General features: G+C 43.0%; 1 protein-coding gene across 3 annotated transcripts in view; it reads left to right on the top strand.

The window, feature by feature from the left end:
* Nucleotides 1-226: 226 nt before the first annotated feature.
* TRPM1 (transient receptor potential cation channel subfamily M member 1) overlaps nucleotides 227-17,020 on the top strand; it is a 95,581-nt gene continuing 78,787 nt past the window's right edge. For 2 of the 3 annotated variants that reach the window (XM_071568023.1, XM_071568022.1), the window contains exon 1: nucleotides 16,231-16,327. In XM_071568023.1, the coding sequence (XP_071424124.1) occupies nucleotides 16,271-16,327 (57 nt within the window). In that variant the 5' untranslated portion in view covers nucleotides 16,231-16,270. Of the gene's footprint in view, nucleotides 311-9,917; nucleotides 10,026-16,230; nucleotides 16,328-17,020 lie in introns of those variants that run through there. The other variant, XM_071568024.1, reaches the window with a different exon arrangement.

Below are 17,020 nucleotides of genomic sequence, written 5' to 3'. Positions count from 1 at the left end.
ATTTTGAGAAACCCTTTACCATATCACTTTCATGGTTCTCTGTGACACAGCACTGTCACCTTTGGCAACCAGTAAGTCTGTAATAGGAACAAAGCCTGTAGTAGTCCATAGCAGCAAGCAGGCTTAGTCAAGGGAATTAGGAATTAGCCTTTTGTAATACCCTGAGTAGACATTTGCACATCCTCCAGCAGAGCTAAAAGAACCTCTGCATGCTCAGGGCTATGGGAATACTTTGATTTTAGACTGAACATTATCTTAGTGTATTCAACTAACATCCCAAGAATATGGTGCTTTCTTCAAGTCTGACAAGGTAGGTGCTTCTTATTTTCCTGTTTTGAGGAAAGATGAATGTACAGACTGGGTGCAGTTGAGAGAATAAACGTGGTCATCTTTTCTGCCGCTGTTTGAGTGGCCATCTGCTTGGGTCAAAGGTCTTCTGCAAGGCAGGAAGCTAAAAAAGGCTCACTACCTTCAGGGAGACGAGAGCTGTCTGTGTTTTTCTCCAAGGAGGGAGTGAGATCTTCCAATACTTGAGACTGACTTCATCCTAAGTAGTTTAAATCTGAGCTTTTGTTTTCATACAATAATATTTTGATTGTGTCATCAAAGCAAACACATTCTGTATCTGTCTTGTATTTAAAAGAAGAGAAGGATTCTTTTTCTTATTTTCAAAATGAATAATGAAAGTAAATTTGCAGCCATCTGACAGGTACTTGAGGAGAAAGCACAGAGGTACTTACATATGTTTGCTATGTCCTTGTTAAATGCTTTATCAAAGCTCATATTTTTTAGTACTCATTATACTTGCAGAACAAAACATTGCTGGTACACAGAAGAGTCGAAGTACTAGATGATGAATGAAAAATAGCATGATGCAAAGCAAAGGTTTGAAATTAACTGATTTTATCTAACTGACATTATTTTTGTTGCTCTGGCATGATTTTCTCTTCAGTCCTACCTGATCTGAAGCACAGGGATAGAACCCTGAGTGTTTGCAGTTCATGTCACTCCACCAGCCACCCTGGAACCTGCCAGGGTCACACTTACTCTGAGTGGAACACATACCAGAAAATCATATTAGAGCAATACAGTGGCTTTCCTCTTCTCTGCATTGATTATGTGGCTGCTAAAATGGAGCTTGGCAGTGACTTAGTCACCAGCTGAGCCTCGAGTGTCTCAGGTAAGAAGCTGCCTACCCCTCAGTGTTGCTGAGCTGGGAGTTGTGCAGGGACAGTGCACAGCAGCCAGGGAGAACTACGGAATACGGATGCAGCAACTCCAAAGAGAACTCAGTGGCAGCAACAAAGCCTCAGTCCTTTGGTCATCCCTTTTAGTTTGAGAGGACTCATTCTTTGCTGGGTATTTCTGAACCAAGTGTCACAGATACAAACACACAGCTCAGACACTCTTTGCAGCCCTGGCTGCCAGTCACAGAGGTGTCAATGGGAGACTCCTCAAAGCACCTTTCTCCTTGAAATTTTGTGTTGGTTTTGCTGCAGAAATCTTGCTTGCTCTCCAGTTTTCTGCTGGTAATACTAGTTGAACAAAATCAACACACGCCTTCACCCTTTGCTCAGACCATACAAGTTAGGAAATTAAAAGTTCAAAAGTTGTGGGCAAACATAGTTCTTCCAAGAATCCCTCTTGCAAGGATATCTTGGATCAAATGTGGGTTAAGCTAAGTAAGAGTCCTGCATCATCAAGGAAAGTGTCTGCAAATGGAGTCAGTCAAGGGTATAGTCATCAGGAATAATCACATATGTGTATGTTCAAAGCTACAAATGGTTCTCTTCAGTCTTGTTTCCATTCAAGCCAGTTATCAGACTGGTTTGAAAGTATTTTCATCACAACTAATTGAAAATCTTTTGCATCAAGCTGAGGCAAAGTTTTCATCTTACAAATACCAGTGGTTCAAGTTGCCATGTCACTGTGTTTCTTCCTTGTTCAGTTTGGGATTTTTTTTTTTAATTCACAGATACAATCAGGTGAGTCCTTACAAAACAGGTCTTTGGTTTTCACTGTCCCAAATTTATTAGGGAGTAATAATACTGCTAATGGATGTAAAACTATTACAGTCTTGAATGTGTTTTCTCTTTTTAATACTAACACTTTTAACAGAATCTTCTGATTCAAATGTGTGTATGCTGAGAATTAGTTGGCTGCAGTGAAACTACACAACAGTCTTCTAATTTAACAGTAGGCCCAATCCTGCAGATCCTGGAAAAGCCTTGTTCAGGCTGACTTCATTAAAGGTGGAATTCAGCCTACTGCTGGGGCCTGGCATAAAGCCCACCTATGCTTAAGTCTCCCCTAAGTTCCAAAATATGCACTGCTTTTGTGTCTGAACTGTGGTAAATTTAATGTGCAGAGTTCCACACCTGTAAGGCATGAAGGGTTGGGCCCTGTAATAGTTGCTAAGGGAAAAAAAGACCCCAGAAATATGTTCTATTGCACAGCACAAAAGAGTACTTGGTGAACTAGAATTTGTTCTTGTAGTCAAGAAGTTTTCTTCCTCCTTTGTCAAATTAGTCCTTGATGTCATTCATTATTTACCAATTTGCTCTCAAGACAGTACTCATAAAATATTTCTTGAAGAAATGCCCCCAGCTGTACTGTAGTCCCTGGGCACAGGTGGAGAAATGTCTGTCTCAATGTAAAGTGGTAGAGTCTAAGGGTCTTTTAGTTTTCATGTATGACACAGTTTAAAAACCTGTTTAAAGAGCTTTTCCTTTCTGAAGGCACCTTAAAGTCAGTGTTGCAGCAATAATTGTGCTAAACACTGGTATAGCTGCAGTCTAGATGGTCTGTTCCAGAAAATATGCCTTTTACACTCTGGAGCTTTTCCCAGCTTAGTGAGTAAACATACAGTCTTAGCTGACTGCAGAAAGATTAGTTTACTTCAGTGGGCTTAATCTATGACATAGACTAATCTTGATGTGATCCTATTACTCAAAGGTCAGCTGGGATTGTAGCGTTTGATTGTCTTGTTTTGCTCATTTGACTCCAGCATTTGAGTTTTGGTCTTTATTGGTGTGTCTGAGACTTTACAGTCAGGAGAAATGTTTAACTCATGTCATCCTGACTGTAAAAAGTTAGAAGATTGGACTATGAAAGAGGAAAATGAGAAGTCCTTGTCCCATCATATATCCCCTCATCAATGTTACTTGTTGAAGTTTAAGAAATAGCCAAGAAAATCCACCATCATCTGTCAGATCTCTGTAGATCTGACAGGAGCTGGTCAGCTGGAATGTGTTACTGTGATGAGTGTTCCCAGCAGAAATGGAGAATCTGTAACTAAAGAAGCTGGTAAAGGTGGGAATTCTAAATTAGCTTCTGGGCAGAGACCTGGCTAATGGATCTATCACAGCCAGCTTTCAGAGTCACAGAATGGGCTGGGGTGGAAGGGACCCACATGGATCGTGGAGTCCAACCCTCAGCCCTGCCCAGGCCCATCCCCAGGAGTCACTCCCTGTGCCCCAGAGCATCACCCAAATGCTCCTGGAGCTCTGGCAGCCTCGGGACTGTGCCCACTGCCCTGGGGAGCCTGATCAGTGCCCACCACCCTCTGGGGGAAGAACCTTTCCCTGGGATCCAACCTGTCCCTGCCCTGACACAGCTCCAACCATTCCCTTGGTGCTGTTCCTGCCCTGACACAGCTTCAGGCCATTCTTGACTCCTGTCCCTGGTCCCACAGAGCAGAGATCAGTGCCTGTCCCTCCTGAGGAAACTGGAACTGCAATAAGGTCTCACCTCTGTCTCCTCACACCAAGTGCCCTCAGTGTCCTCACACTCTTCCCCTCCAGACCCTTCCCCATCTCCATGTCCCTCTTTTGGACACTCCCTGGTGGCTCAACACCTCCTTTGCCTCTCTCACTGGTGGAAGGCACGGCAGGCTGGTGGCTCATATGTCGAGGTGTTGCTGGTAGAAGAGGGATCTGTAGCTGCCCCCAAGCTGTTTGTTTCTAATGATTAACTTGGCACATCTCACCATTGAGCAGGCACAGGAGCTGATGTCATGATCTGCAGATAAAAGGGCTGAGGTGCTCCTGACAGTCTGTGACAGTGTGTGGTGATGTCCTTCTCTAGCATAAGCACTACAGCAACTCCTGTTGGCAATGCCCGGGAGATCAGGGGAACAGGAAGGGGCTGCCCTACTCTCCAATGTAGGTTGGTAGCAGGAAGTACAGTTGCATCCTTAGCTAGTGCTTGGTAAGCAGATGGAGCAGTGAATTTTTCTCACAGCTGGCTTTTGCTTTGATGCACATTCCTCAACAAATACTTGTCGACAGAAGGTAGAACACTACAATCAGAAAACACCCAACATAAGACCAAAATTCACTGGAATGTCACAGGACTCAGGGAGTGGTGCAAGGACAATAAATAGGGACCAGCAATACACAGACAGGTGCTAAGCTCTGTCAGGCAAGGCCATCTAGAACATGCTGATTCATTGCTTGCTGATGAGTGCTTGAGTTGTTGCCTGACTGCATCATCTCTCATAGATAAGTTTAACTGAAATAAAGAAACCTTGGAGTGGCATAGATAAGTTTAACTGAAATAAAGAAACCTTGGAGTGGTAGAGGTATAATGCAGAGAAGAGAGAACATGATATTGTACTCGTATTTCTCCTTCTTTGTTTTTCTTTCTTCTAATGATGTGTGAACTGTGAAATGAGATGTTTGCTTTTTGCAGCCAGCCCTTTTAAATGAGCATCCTTGAAAGTTCAGCTGAGGTTTTCCTTTCTTCTCTTTTGTAAAGCTTCATTAATATTGGCAAAGTAATTTGAACATCTTTCAAAAGTTTTGAACCCATTACCAAGAAAAGCTGTAGACTTATTAGTACAGTCGAGAACTTTCTTGTGAAAATGTAAGGTTTGTTTTCTCAAGCACTTTGGAAACCATAGTCATACTTGTATCTGTCCAAGAATTCCAAATTACTTTAGAAATATAATAGAATTCAGGTTCTTGGCATGCATTTATATGATTGCTTCTTTGGTCAGCTAGAGAAACAAAGATATTAAAGGTATGAGGGTGACTTGTGCATGGTCCCATAGAAAATCAGGGACAGGAAGAGATTATCTGGTTCCCAGTTCCTTGCTTTCTAAACCTGTTCTACCTCTTTATTTTTATCTTACAGCTAACTTGTCCTTCATATTGTCTTGTTCTTTTGGCACCAAAATGTATTCATATGCATATTTCTAGGTCTTCTCTAGAATACAGTTACCATTATTGCTGTCTGGTCCAAATTGATTTTGTGTATTTTATTTATTTTTTCATTTGTAAAGCAATTTTCACAATCGGAGCCAAAAGATGATGTACAATTCCAGTACATTATGACAATGTAAATTAAATGGCCAATTAAATTCCTTTTCTTGCAGAGATGTTTTTAAACATCACCTGGACAATTAATTGCGAATAAAGATGAACATACTCAACCTATTTTACCTTTCTAATATAGCATAGGAGGTATTAAATATTAGACATGCTTATATTTCTAGTGGGAGGACACTTCTCCATTAGAAAATCCTGCGCTTTCCCTTCAGGGACACACGTGCTGCGCAGCCCCCACCAGATGGTGCTGGTGGTACCTCCAAAGGGGTGAGTTGGGAGTGGGCGGGGAGGTGCCGGGTTTTGGGGGGTGAGGAGCATTTCCCACGGACCCCACTGAATGGGTCGGGCGCGCTGTGCCCGGGACTTGCAGCGCAACTCAGCGCTGTGGATGAGAGAGCTGATCCATCAGCAAAGCATCCAGTGGGAGTGTGTCCCTGCCCCTCTCCAGAGTCCGGAGCAATTCCCTTATCTCCCAACGCATCCTCTCCCTCGGGAATGCTGGAGCACAGTAGGAAAACTTGTTTCTGCTGCTCAGACGGCCCTTGGTTACCCAACAGGGAGAAGGTTTTTGTCACCACTTGTAGGCACTGTCTTGTGGTGGGAAGCAGAATAAGCTCTTTCCTCCCAGAGTTCCAACCTCACCCTTTCAGTTCTCAGCTCACGGGCTGGTATTTAGTGGTGTAGCTCCAGGCTTTGGTGCTTACTTGCAATTAAATTATGCATTATGCATTTAATTCTTCACCTCTTTTTTTCTTCACTACCCTTTCAAGTTCTGTGTAATTAGCTAAATAAAAGACATTCTTCCTTTCAGCCTTCAGTCAGTCACTGGTGGATGTGGAAATGTTCTGGAATTATTTAACTAGTTTTGTTTGGTACCACAGTAACACATTGGAAAAAAAGGGTGTATTGTGAACTGAAATGATGAGAGTCTGAGGGAGCTGGGGGTGTTTAGCCTGGGGAAGAGGAGGCTCAGAGGTGACCTCAGCACTGTCTGGAACTGCCTGAAGGGAAGTTCTGACCAGGTGGGGGTTGGTCTCTTCTCCCAGGCACTCAGCAATAGGACAAGGGGGCACGATGGGCTCAAGCTCTGCCAGGGGAAATTTAAGTTGGAGATCAGAAAAAAATTCTTTGCAGAGAGAGTGCTCAGGCATTGGAATGGGCTGCCCAGAGAGGGGGTGGATTCCCCATCCCTGGAGGTTTTTCAACTGAGCTTGGCCGTGGCACTGAGTGCCATGATCTGGTAAAGGGACTGGAGTTGGACCAAGGGTTGGACTCGATGATCTCGGAGGTCTTTTCCAACCCAATCCATTCTGTGATTCTATGATTTTACTCAGCTGAAATGAAAACAAGACCTTTTGTTGCTCTGCTGAGATTCTATCCTCATCGAAACCTGTGTCAAAGCCCTATTTGCTTGGAAGGTTGTGAGGCTGAAGCTGATTTCTATGTTTATACAGTATGCATCAAAGTCACCCAGCACGAATCTCATTTGCAGTGGGGGCCAGCACCAATGGCAGTGATTTTACTCCTGAAGTCAGTCCTGTTAACATTTTGGATGCAGGGTCACCCTGCTCACACCCAGAAGGGCCCAGTTTGTTGTTCCAACAACAGATTAGCAGTCCATTTTTATGACAGAAAAAGTAACTGTATTAATGTACAGACAGTGTCAGCATGTTCTATTCATAGGAGAAAACATTTCAAACTGTATTTAACAGAAAATACTTAAAGGCATTTTATTTACCAGCTCTGATTGTTCAAATATAAACAGAGTGCTTGGAATACAATAAAAGTGTAAGGGAAATTAGGAAAAACCTTGATCTGATTATTCAGGCAAAGTGATGATAATGGTTATCCAGGGTTGATACACCACCAATACTTCTTATCATTTGTCAGTCTAGGCTGACAGGTGTTTTTATTTAGGACAGGGAAGTGCTTTGTCACAGACAAGTCTGAGTCCAGTGAGAAGCCCTTGCTCAGGGTTGGTGATGCACAGAAAATGGAGAACTTTGCAGCAAAGCTGGTCTGTGAAATAATCACATAAAGTGCAGTGTAATCCTTTCTGTCATCTAATTTATGGTATTACTATGACTATGAGGACTGCAAAGAGTTATGGTTTTCTATCTGTCTAAAAGGAAAGTCACTTTTAAGTGTTCTGAGACTGAATGAACATCACAGTAATTAATTTTCTGTCATTATCCTTAAAGTAGAAGTGAAATCCTAGAATGTTTTTAAAGGCTCAGCTTTCTATCCAGAGTAAAAAATTGCCTTTGCTTTTTCTGTTTGTGTCCCTGAAACCATTATGAAGTTTAGTCTGCATAGAGTCTTTTCTTATTGTTATCTTCATAGTCCCATTTTTAGAATTTAGGTTTTACCTCTCCATGTTTTAAAGAAGCACCAGTCAACAAATCAGTTGTCTTTTCTTGGCTATCTGTTTGCAGAATCCCAGGATGAGACAAGGAAGGGATTTGTCAGACTGCTCCCAAGTTGTTCCCCCAGCTCTTTCAGCTGAGTTGGGAGTTGACCATGTTGAATCCACTGTCCTGGTTTCATCCCTGCCTCTCTGAGAACAGCAGGGAGCTGTCCCTGGCTCTAATTCCATTAGTGGGCAGTTGGCATGGGAAGTGAGTCACTGTAATGGGGACAGGGAAAGTACCATCGGGGCCTGAATTCTGTAAATGCCCCTTAACCATGGGCTCAGTCCTCACAAATGCCCACTGAGATGGGTTTAGATGGTCTGGCATGCTGGATAAGGGTCTCTATCTGCTTCAGTTTTTGAAAAGTCATTTGAGGCAACAAGAACTGTGAGGAACTGTGGCAGCTTCCATTTGCTATTATTGGAGGTGTTGCTTGTTCAGCATTTTCCAGAATTAGGTCAGGAACTGTCCAAGCTTGAGCAATCAAAATTAGTGAATTTTTTCTCAATAGTTGAGCCTTTAATCAATTATGCTCTTCCTTATTTGTAAAACAGTGTGGGACTTCTGTTATTATTCTGGATAGTATTTATAGGAATAAAAAGAAAAGAGCACAAGCACAACATGTTGTTCATGTGTGAAGTGTGGGTCTGTTATCCTTTTCATGGATATGGACTCAGTACTGAGCAGCTCTCAAAGTCAAGACACTTCTCCAGATGCAAACTCCTGAGTGCCAATCAGAGGGAATAAACATTTTCCTCTTACTCACACAGCCTTCAGGGACAAGGGCACTCTGCTGGCTCACCCTCAATTTGCTGTTCACTGAAGTCATCAATTCAGATGAAGATTCTGAGATGAAGACAGTTTTTCAATTTTTTATTTTGACTTTGAATATGTCTTTGTAGATTATAATGTGATACAGAAGGGGCTGAAAGACTGTTAATGTTCACACCTTCAGTGTCCTGGAGGATGGGATAGAGTGCAGCTGGAGGAAATGGGCAGCAATGCCAAGGAGACTGGGGGCTGTTTCTCCAACGAGCTGGAGGAATTGGCCAACACAAACTTCATAAAATTTTACTGAGCCAAATGCAATGCCCATGCATTAATAGGACCTGGAATCCTGGTGAACAGCAAATTGAAGGTGAGCCAGCAGAGTGCCCTTGTCCCTGAAGGCTGTGTGAGTAAGAGGAAAATGTTTATTCCCTCTGATTGGCACTCAGGAGTTTGCATCTGGAGAAGTGTCTTGATTTTGGGAGCCCCTTAGTCCAGGCCCCCAAGGTCTCACTTGGGCCACCAGGACCAGGATGGTTGGAGCGTGAAAGCCCCTGATGGGAAGATAGGCCAGAAGAGCTGGGTTTGTTCAGCCTGGAGAGAAGGTGGCAAAGGAGGAATTAAATTACGGTCCTCCACTAAGTACAGGAGCATTACAGGAAAGATGGAGCCAGAAACAAGGGAAATTCCAAAGGGACATAAGGAAAACATTTCTCCCAGTAGGAAATGGTTGAATGCTGGAACACGTTGCCCAGAGGACTGGAAATGGTGTCCTTGGAGGTGTTCAGGTTTCAGTGGGCAAAGCCCTGAACCCCCTGGTCCAGCTTTTAGGAAGGCTCTCCTTTGAATGGGAGGTCAGACCAGGTGAGCTTCAAAAGTAATTCCAACTTATTTTTTTCTGCAAGTCTACAAATACAGGAAAGCTGAGTCTGCTCCCAGGGGTGAGGTGCACAGTGATCTGGTGGGTTCTGCAGGCTCTACTCCCTAGGCAGGTTATGGAAATAAGATTGCTGGCATGGGGTTTGCTGTTCATCTGATCAGTGCAGATTATTTCTAATATGTGAGAAGTGCTGACAGGGGTACCATTTTACAGGCCACTGGCACAAGCAGAGTTGTTTCTTTATCTCTTCTGTCCACGTATCTCATGATCTGTTTAACTTCACTTTAAACTTGCTTTTTCTTCTTGCAAAAGAAGGAGAGAGAGGACAGACAGTTGCTAAATAACAAAGACTCGTGGAATGGATAAATATTGAAGTGAAAGTACCACAAAGTGGCTCACAGTCTTCCTCTGAGTTTAGGTGTGGAACTGCCTAAATGAAAGTTCTTTTCTGTAGAGATCACCTGCCAGTTCCTTGCTGAGTTTTTGTGTGAACTGTTACATTTTTAATCCAAATATGCTTTTGCCTAGGCTGCTGCAGCAGTGCTTTGAAGACATGTAGCTTCCAGAAGAAGAAGGTGACTCTCTTGGCCCAGCAGGCAGCAGTCCCCAGTGACCCTCAGTGTGCTCATTCTCATGGTAGGTAACCAGCACTGAGCAATATTCTGTCTACATTTCAGGCAGGGAACAGAAAGATTCAAGAATTGTTAAGTGCAGAATGGTTGAGACCTGCAATGGAGACAGAACAGGAATGTACTGCAGTGTGAGCCTTCAAAAGGGATTCAAGACATGGTGCTCCCACTGTCAGTTCTGAAATTTGAAATAGAGTTCTGAAAAATGGTATGAAATTCTCCAGGTGCTCTGGAATATTTCAGTTGCAGCTATTCAGACATAAAAAAATGTCAAGCTCTCAACTGTAAAATTATAAAGAGGATTTTTTTTGCAGAAAAAGTAATTCCTTTTGCCTGGAAAATTATTGCACTCCCAGAGAAAAACACCATGATTTTATGAAGTGTTCAAGCTTCTTCAGAACTTGAAAATGTAGAACTTTTGTGGTTTTTTCCCTTGTCTTTAGGGACATGGAAATTTTGGAATCTTTTTTTTTTGACTGGTTTGATTTCTGTTCCTTCTCCCAACTTCGTAAACTTGCCCATCATTTAAGTGTCATTCATGTTAATAGGCCAGAAATTATAGTCCTGAATATAATGTTTAAAAGCAGCTCTTTAATATGTACCTCATGTTATCAACGGTTCAAAAATAGTTTATGTTTAAAAAAGAAAGAGTTATTTGAAAGATGAATGGCGCTAATGGTAGTAGAGCTTGTGATACAATCAGCTATTTGGTATTTCTGTGAATTTTGATCCCCCATGTCAGTGTGATTTTTCTGGACCTCAATACCTTTCTCTCAGGTTTGATACTAAATTATTTTACCCCACCATGGAGTGTTACCACTGCCTGATGTGCATTTATGTGCCTGAATGCTGCATTTGTTGTCATTAGATTCTTCCTACTTTCTTTCCTCTTTCCCTTCTAATCTCTGCTTTTAAGTATTACAAATTTGAAAATGTTTGTAACACAAATGGAGAATACTCAAAAGAAAAAGCAGGGAAAATTTAAAACCCAATTATTTAGTTCTTGGTAAAGAGAGAGAAGAAAATTATAAAAATCTTAGGGAATGAAAATAGTTTTTTCTAAAAGCAATAGGCATTGTAATGGACTGTGGTGATGTAGTGGAGCATTTTGCTTCTTTTGGCTGATAGTGAGACCAGCACTTGTTTCACAGCTCTTTGTTCATGACATAGAAGTGGGGCCCTGCTTTTGTGATGTGCCTGATCCATAACCAGGGCATGTGACTGAATGTGCAGGGAGCTGGAAGGCTGGAAAATGGTCAGTGTGAAGAGATAAGGCAAGAGCTGTCCTGTTCCTGTGCACACAAAAACCACTATGGCCAAACAGTGGTAGTTCTTCAAATGTTGAACATTCTTGGTGTACACTTTGAACTGTGCAATGCTCCAAAATCACAAGCATTTGTTACAGTTTTGGTTTCATGTTGTTCTTTCAAAAGTGAAACTATGGCTGCCTGATTTGGAAATTTAAGTTGGAGATCAGCAGCCAGGAAACATGTTGTTCCTTGACCATAAAATGTTATCCAGGTTCATTCTGCTCCAGCTCATTTCAGACAGGCCCTCCATCCCCTGCTCTGGAGGTCACTGTGCACAGCCAGGAGATGTTCATCTGATTTCCTGCAGCTCTTTCTGTGTACTACAGAGAGAGGAACACAGTGCAGAAGGGACTGGGCTTCTGAGAGTTAAAAACACATGAAGGGACTGCACTGGCTCTGGGCAACTCAGAGAGAGTCCCTAAAAGGATTGATTAGCAGGATTAAAACCCCTTGAGGAGTAACTTTGACATTTCTGTTTGTTTTGAGTGTGGGAGAACAGCAGGTTTATCTTGCCAATAACAGAATAGTAGGTGAGCTTCTGAAAGCTTGAAAGGCTTCAAAATGGCAGTGGTTTGCAGCACCACGGAGCTTTCAGACATTCCTGGGGGATGCTCCTGTCCTTATGCAGGAAAACTAAGTGGAAGATGGATTTGCTTGTGAGGACACTTGTTGAAATGCCTTCATAGCAAGAACAACATAACTAATGATGACTCTCTTGGAATAAGACTTCTTTGAAAAGCATTTATGCAGCACTGAACACAACCCCAACAGCTCCTGTTCTCAGCCTAATTGATGAGTGCCCATAATGGCCTGCAGGTTGGTTTTTAGTTAAACACATGACTCTTGAAATTTTCTTGTTGTATCACAAACATCAAAGGACATCAAACCAACATGCTTTTATTTACATGAAATATTCTTTGATGATATCCCATTAAAAAGTGCTTTTATTTTTTGTGTTATAATCCATTGTCTATGAAAGAAACTCATGTTTGGTTTAATATTCATACTAAATGCAGGGTGAAGGAAGGCCTAATTGGACATGTCTTGTACATTTAGGTCCTCACCCAGGTATAAGCCTCTCTTACCCTGGGCTGTCAGAGTAAATAAAGTTCATCGGATTAGGCACTGCTGCTTTCCATATTTAGTTGGACTGCTGAAGTGAGTGGAAACATTTCAGCTGCCATGGAGGACTGCAGAGGAAAGCTTTAAATCTATCACTTTTTGATTTAAACTAACATCAGACATCTCTGATGTGATATCATAGAACAGCTCCATGAGTAACAAGAGCATTGGGGTGTTTCCTATGAACTGAAACAACTACGGCAACCTCGAACCAAATGATTCACTTAAAAAACACACACAGCTTTGGGACATGGATCTTGCATGACTGCAGCTGTTAATTTTCCATGATGTGCTGTCTGTAAGATGTTAAATTTCCATGATGTGCTGTCTGTAAGATGTTAAATTTCCATGATGTGCTGTCTGTAAGATGTGCAGCTACTTCTGTCCTACACAGCATGTTCCCTCTGTGTGCTCTGAAGGGGCTGCATGCTGCTCTTCCTGGGGAGCAGCTCTCTGGGAGCTTCCAGGTGACCCTGCAGGTACACTGTGCCTGCACTCTGTGGACTCTTTTGTGGGGGTGTGTGCTCTTGGGTTTTCATAACCTAAGTCTGATCAACTTGATTTCATTGCAAAACACGGAGGATGATGGACAGATGTGCTATTTCATGTCATGGATTGTTCCATTTCAGAACCACTATAAGGGTCTTTCACTTCCATCCTGTCCCAAATACTCATTCATTGTCCAACAATATTCTGTTGCAAGAGATTACTGTCCTTTCCTCCCCCTGTGCTGATTTAAACCAGGTGCTTGCACAGATCTGATCCAGGCCACACAAACCACTGAGTCAGCTCAGCTGATGAAGTGGGAAACTCCAGTGTGAGACAGGAACCTTCATAACAATGTTTGGTTAAAAGGTTTCCTAATGTGAGAGTACACTCCTAAAACCACAAGCTCTTTTGGAAAATCTATTAAAGTTGTGCTTCTCAATCATGGAGCTGTTGAAAGTGCCAGCATGGTGCATGTTTCTGTCCCCTAGTCTAGTGGAAATGGCCCATGAAGTGTTATACAAACACAGTGGGGGCAAGAACATCAGCTTAGTTTCCTGGTTTTTCCACCAGGGCTTTTAGTCAGCAGCTTCTGTTGCACTGATTGCTTTCATCTGGCCCTTGAATGTGGACATCCCCTGGGTACTGATGACTTGTAAAAATTCAGAATGGTCCTCAAAATATACCATGAACAATTACAGGGACCTCAGACATGTCTCAGAATCACAGATCCCAAAAGACCAAATTAATTCCTTCCTCACATTCTACGTTTTCTTTTGAAGAACGCATTTGCTTTCTGAATTTCTGCTTTCTGGAGAGTATGTCCCTGTTTCTTTCTTTGCCAAAATACAGACTAGTTCATTTTCACAGACTATTCTGAGCTGGAAGGGACCCACAAGGATCATCGAGTCCAACTCTTCATGGCCCACATAGGGGATTGAACCCCTGACCTTGGCATTATTACCATTAGTCACAGGTGAAAAAGGCAAGGTATAAATAGAAGTCATTTGTTCTGTTGCAAAGCTCACAGTATTTTGAACTCCAAACAGGGCCAGTTTTGGCCCAGATATTTTATCTTCTGCAGCTAATTCAGTACAGGAGGCCATGCAGTAACTGCAGAGTTTTACTGTGATCTGATCACATGAAGGGACTCTCTGGAGAGCAGGTGTACATGGAATTTATGAGGCACTGCTGCTTGTCTGATCACAACACCCTGAAGGTTATTCTGTTCATGCTCTGTCAGCTTCCTGTCCTTGCCAGCTTTTTGTTCCATTTGTCAGCTTCTACCTCAGCCTTGTTCACTTAAGCCAAGTCACGTCTTAAAACAACATCCTACATCAGCTGTTGTACAACTCTTGTCAAAAATGCTAATTTTACCTTCCTTGGTTTAGCCTACCTTTAATGAATGTTTAGAAAGGAAGGTATTTGTGATCCTTTAGTCTCTGTGTCCTCCCCTCTACAATCCATCAGCCTGATCCCACAAACTCTTTGCACTGTCACAGAAGTGATTCTCATGCAGAGCATGGAATTTTTATTCTCCCATTTCCTAGTGCAACTTTGAGTGTCAGAAGTTGTCAGCTACTTCTTGCCAGATTGAGAAGTTTCATTTTCTTGATTATGGCTGTACTGACCAGAACAGCAAATTTTGTTCATCTCTGTACATCAATCTCTTCCACATTGTTTTGGTTTAGGTTTCCAACACAGTTTTTTGTGCCTCCTCTAATCAGCTGCAAGCAGGCACCTACTCCACCTTTATTGGGGGACAAAGAGCTGAGCCTGAAAAAAATAAAAAGTGTGACTGTATAACTAAATCCTGTAGATTAGTGATGTTTCTGACTTACCTCACAGTTACCTATCAGCCATCCCTGTGTGTGTTTCTGAAATGTATCTCTGTTTTCTCTGTGCTCTCATCCCTTTGCTTTTCTGAACCAGAATTTCTAACAAGTGCCTGGCTCGTGTCTTCTGAAGCCAATTAGATATTTCCTAGTCAATAATTATTTCACTGCTTTTAAAGCACTTTGTTCCTTCTTCCTTTCTTGTTTATTCTCTTCTGCTTCCTTTTTCATATTTAGGCAAAACAGGCAAAACAGATGCCTTGAAATATTACTGAGAGTTCATGGAGACAATGCACACCCCAGCTTGTTTGCCCCTACCCTCATTCCCTATTGAGTTAGAACCTACCTTGTGTCTTGTGTGTTGTTTGCTTTTAAAAGCTGGACTCTCCTCCCAGGGCTGCTCTGGGCACATCTGCCATCAGCAGTCACCCCTTAGGGTTCCACCATCCCAGGGCTGCTCTGGGCACACCTGCCATCAGCAGTCAGCTTTTAGGGTTCCACCATCCCAGGGTCTGCTCTTAGGCACACCTGCCATCAGCAGTCACCCCTTAGGGTCCCATCATCCCAGGGCTGCTCTGGGCACACCTGCCATCATCAGTCACCCTTTAGGGTTCCACCATCCCAGGGATGCTCTGGGCACACCTGCCATCAGCAGTCACCCCTTAGGGTTCCACCATCCCAGGGATGCTCTGGGCACACCTGCCATCAGCAGTCACCCCTTAGGGTTCCACCATCCCAGGGCTGCTCTGGGCACATCTGCCATCACCCAGTCACCCCTTAGGGTTCCACCATCCCAGGGCTGCTCTGGGCACACCTGCCATCAGCAGTCACCCCTTAGGGTTCCACCATCCCAGGGCTGCTCTGGGCACACCTGCCATCAGCAGTCACCCCTTAGGGTTCCACCATCCCAGGGCTGCTCTGGGCACATCTGCCATCAGCAGTCACCCCTTAGGGTTCCAGCACCAGGCCTCTAACCTGGACTTTGCTGAGGACCATCTGCTCTTTTCATGTGCCTTTCTACTGAAGCCAAAACAATTTCCATCTGACTGCCCTGTGCTTTGCACAAATAAAAACCTTTCGGGCTGCTGCTTCCAAAGTAGATTTACCTTCAATCACCATTTATTAAATCTCTGTCCATTAAAAACCATAGCTTGCAGAAGCTGTGTGCATTAAGCCTGATTACAGAGTCAGTAGCAGAGAGGGAGGGGGCCAGCAGTTTGTGTCAGTATTGCCTGGTTTTTCTACGGTGACACTTGTGACAGGGTGCACATCTGAACAGGAGTCTCCTTTTTTGGCTTTGATTTTTGGTTTATGCACCTTCCTCTCTTTTTATTCAAGCTGTAACTTAGTGATTGTTGGCTTCAGCAAAAATACTGCTCAGACTACATGACTAAAATCAGCGTTTTCTTTGGTGCTGGGGTCCCAGTTGCACTATGGAGGGGAAGGGGCAGGGGACTAAGAAAGGAAGAGGAGGGAAGTTGGCAGGTTCCTTACGGAGGATGAGCGGCTCCTTCAAACGCACCTCATTTAAAGGCTCAGCATCTGGATCACAGAGGGTAAGTCTGCAATTCCCCAAGTGGGACAGGCTCAGGGAAACAGCTGCAGGCATTTTTTGCCCCCTACCTTTTAATAATAGCTGGTGCTGTTATAAATGGGAACAATTCCCTTTCCTTCTGTGCTCTTTTAGGTCTCAGAATTATCAGTTCACGTTCCTTGCACTGGTTCTGGCAATGATTCTTCTTCCTGTCATGGGATTTCTTTCACAAGTTCCTGTGTTAAGGATCTTTGGGTTAAGTGTCACTGTACAGAGACAGCCTGTAATTACTCATATCCCTGATCAAAATCATATTTTGATACTCAGAGTTCATGCCCAATTTAAATGCAGAAGGCTGGTAGGATGTGTACAGGATTTTGGTGTGATTCAGTGAATTACAGCAGAGAGATTCCATCAGAAATACAGTTTGTGGTTGGACTATTTGCTGTGTAGAAAAAGCAAGGGGAGGAAAAGGAGACATGAGCTGATTGCTTTAGAGTGCATGAGCTCACTGTTGTTACCATAACCTGGCATGAATATTAAGAATTCGTTTCTTAATTCAGTTTTCAGCTGTGAGGGGAATTTAAATACATCTTTGAGCCATGGATTGATAGATACTTTTGCAACAAATCTAGACCTACTTCAGCTCAGGATTACTTAGATTCCAGCTCAACTGGCCTTTTTCAACCCAATTCCTTTTAAACAATAAGAAATA

The sequence above is a fragment of the Pithys albifrons genome, chromosome 13, assembly GCF_047495875.1.
Source record: "Pithys albifrons albifrons isolate INPA30051 chromosome 13, PitAlb_v1, whole genome shotgun sequence".
NCBI classification, from domain to species: domain Eukaryota; kingdom Metazoa; phylum Chordata; class Aves; order Passeriformes; family Thamnophilidae; genus Pithys; species Pithys albifrons.
The sequence above is the reverse complement of the archived record's forward strand: the minus strand, read 5'-3'. Positions and strand labels throughout refer to the sequence as shown.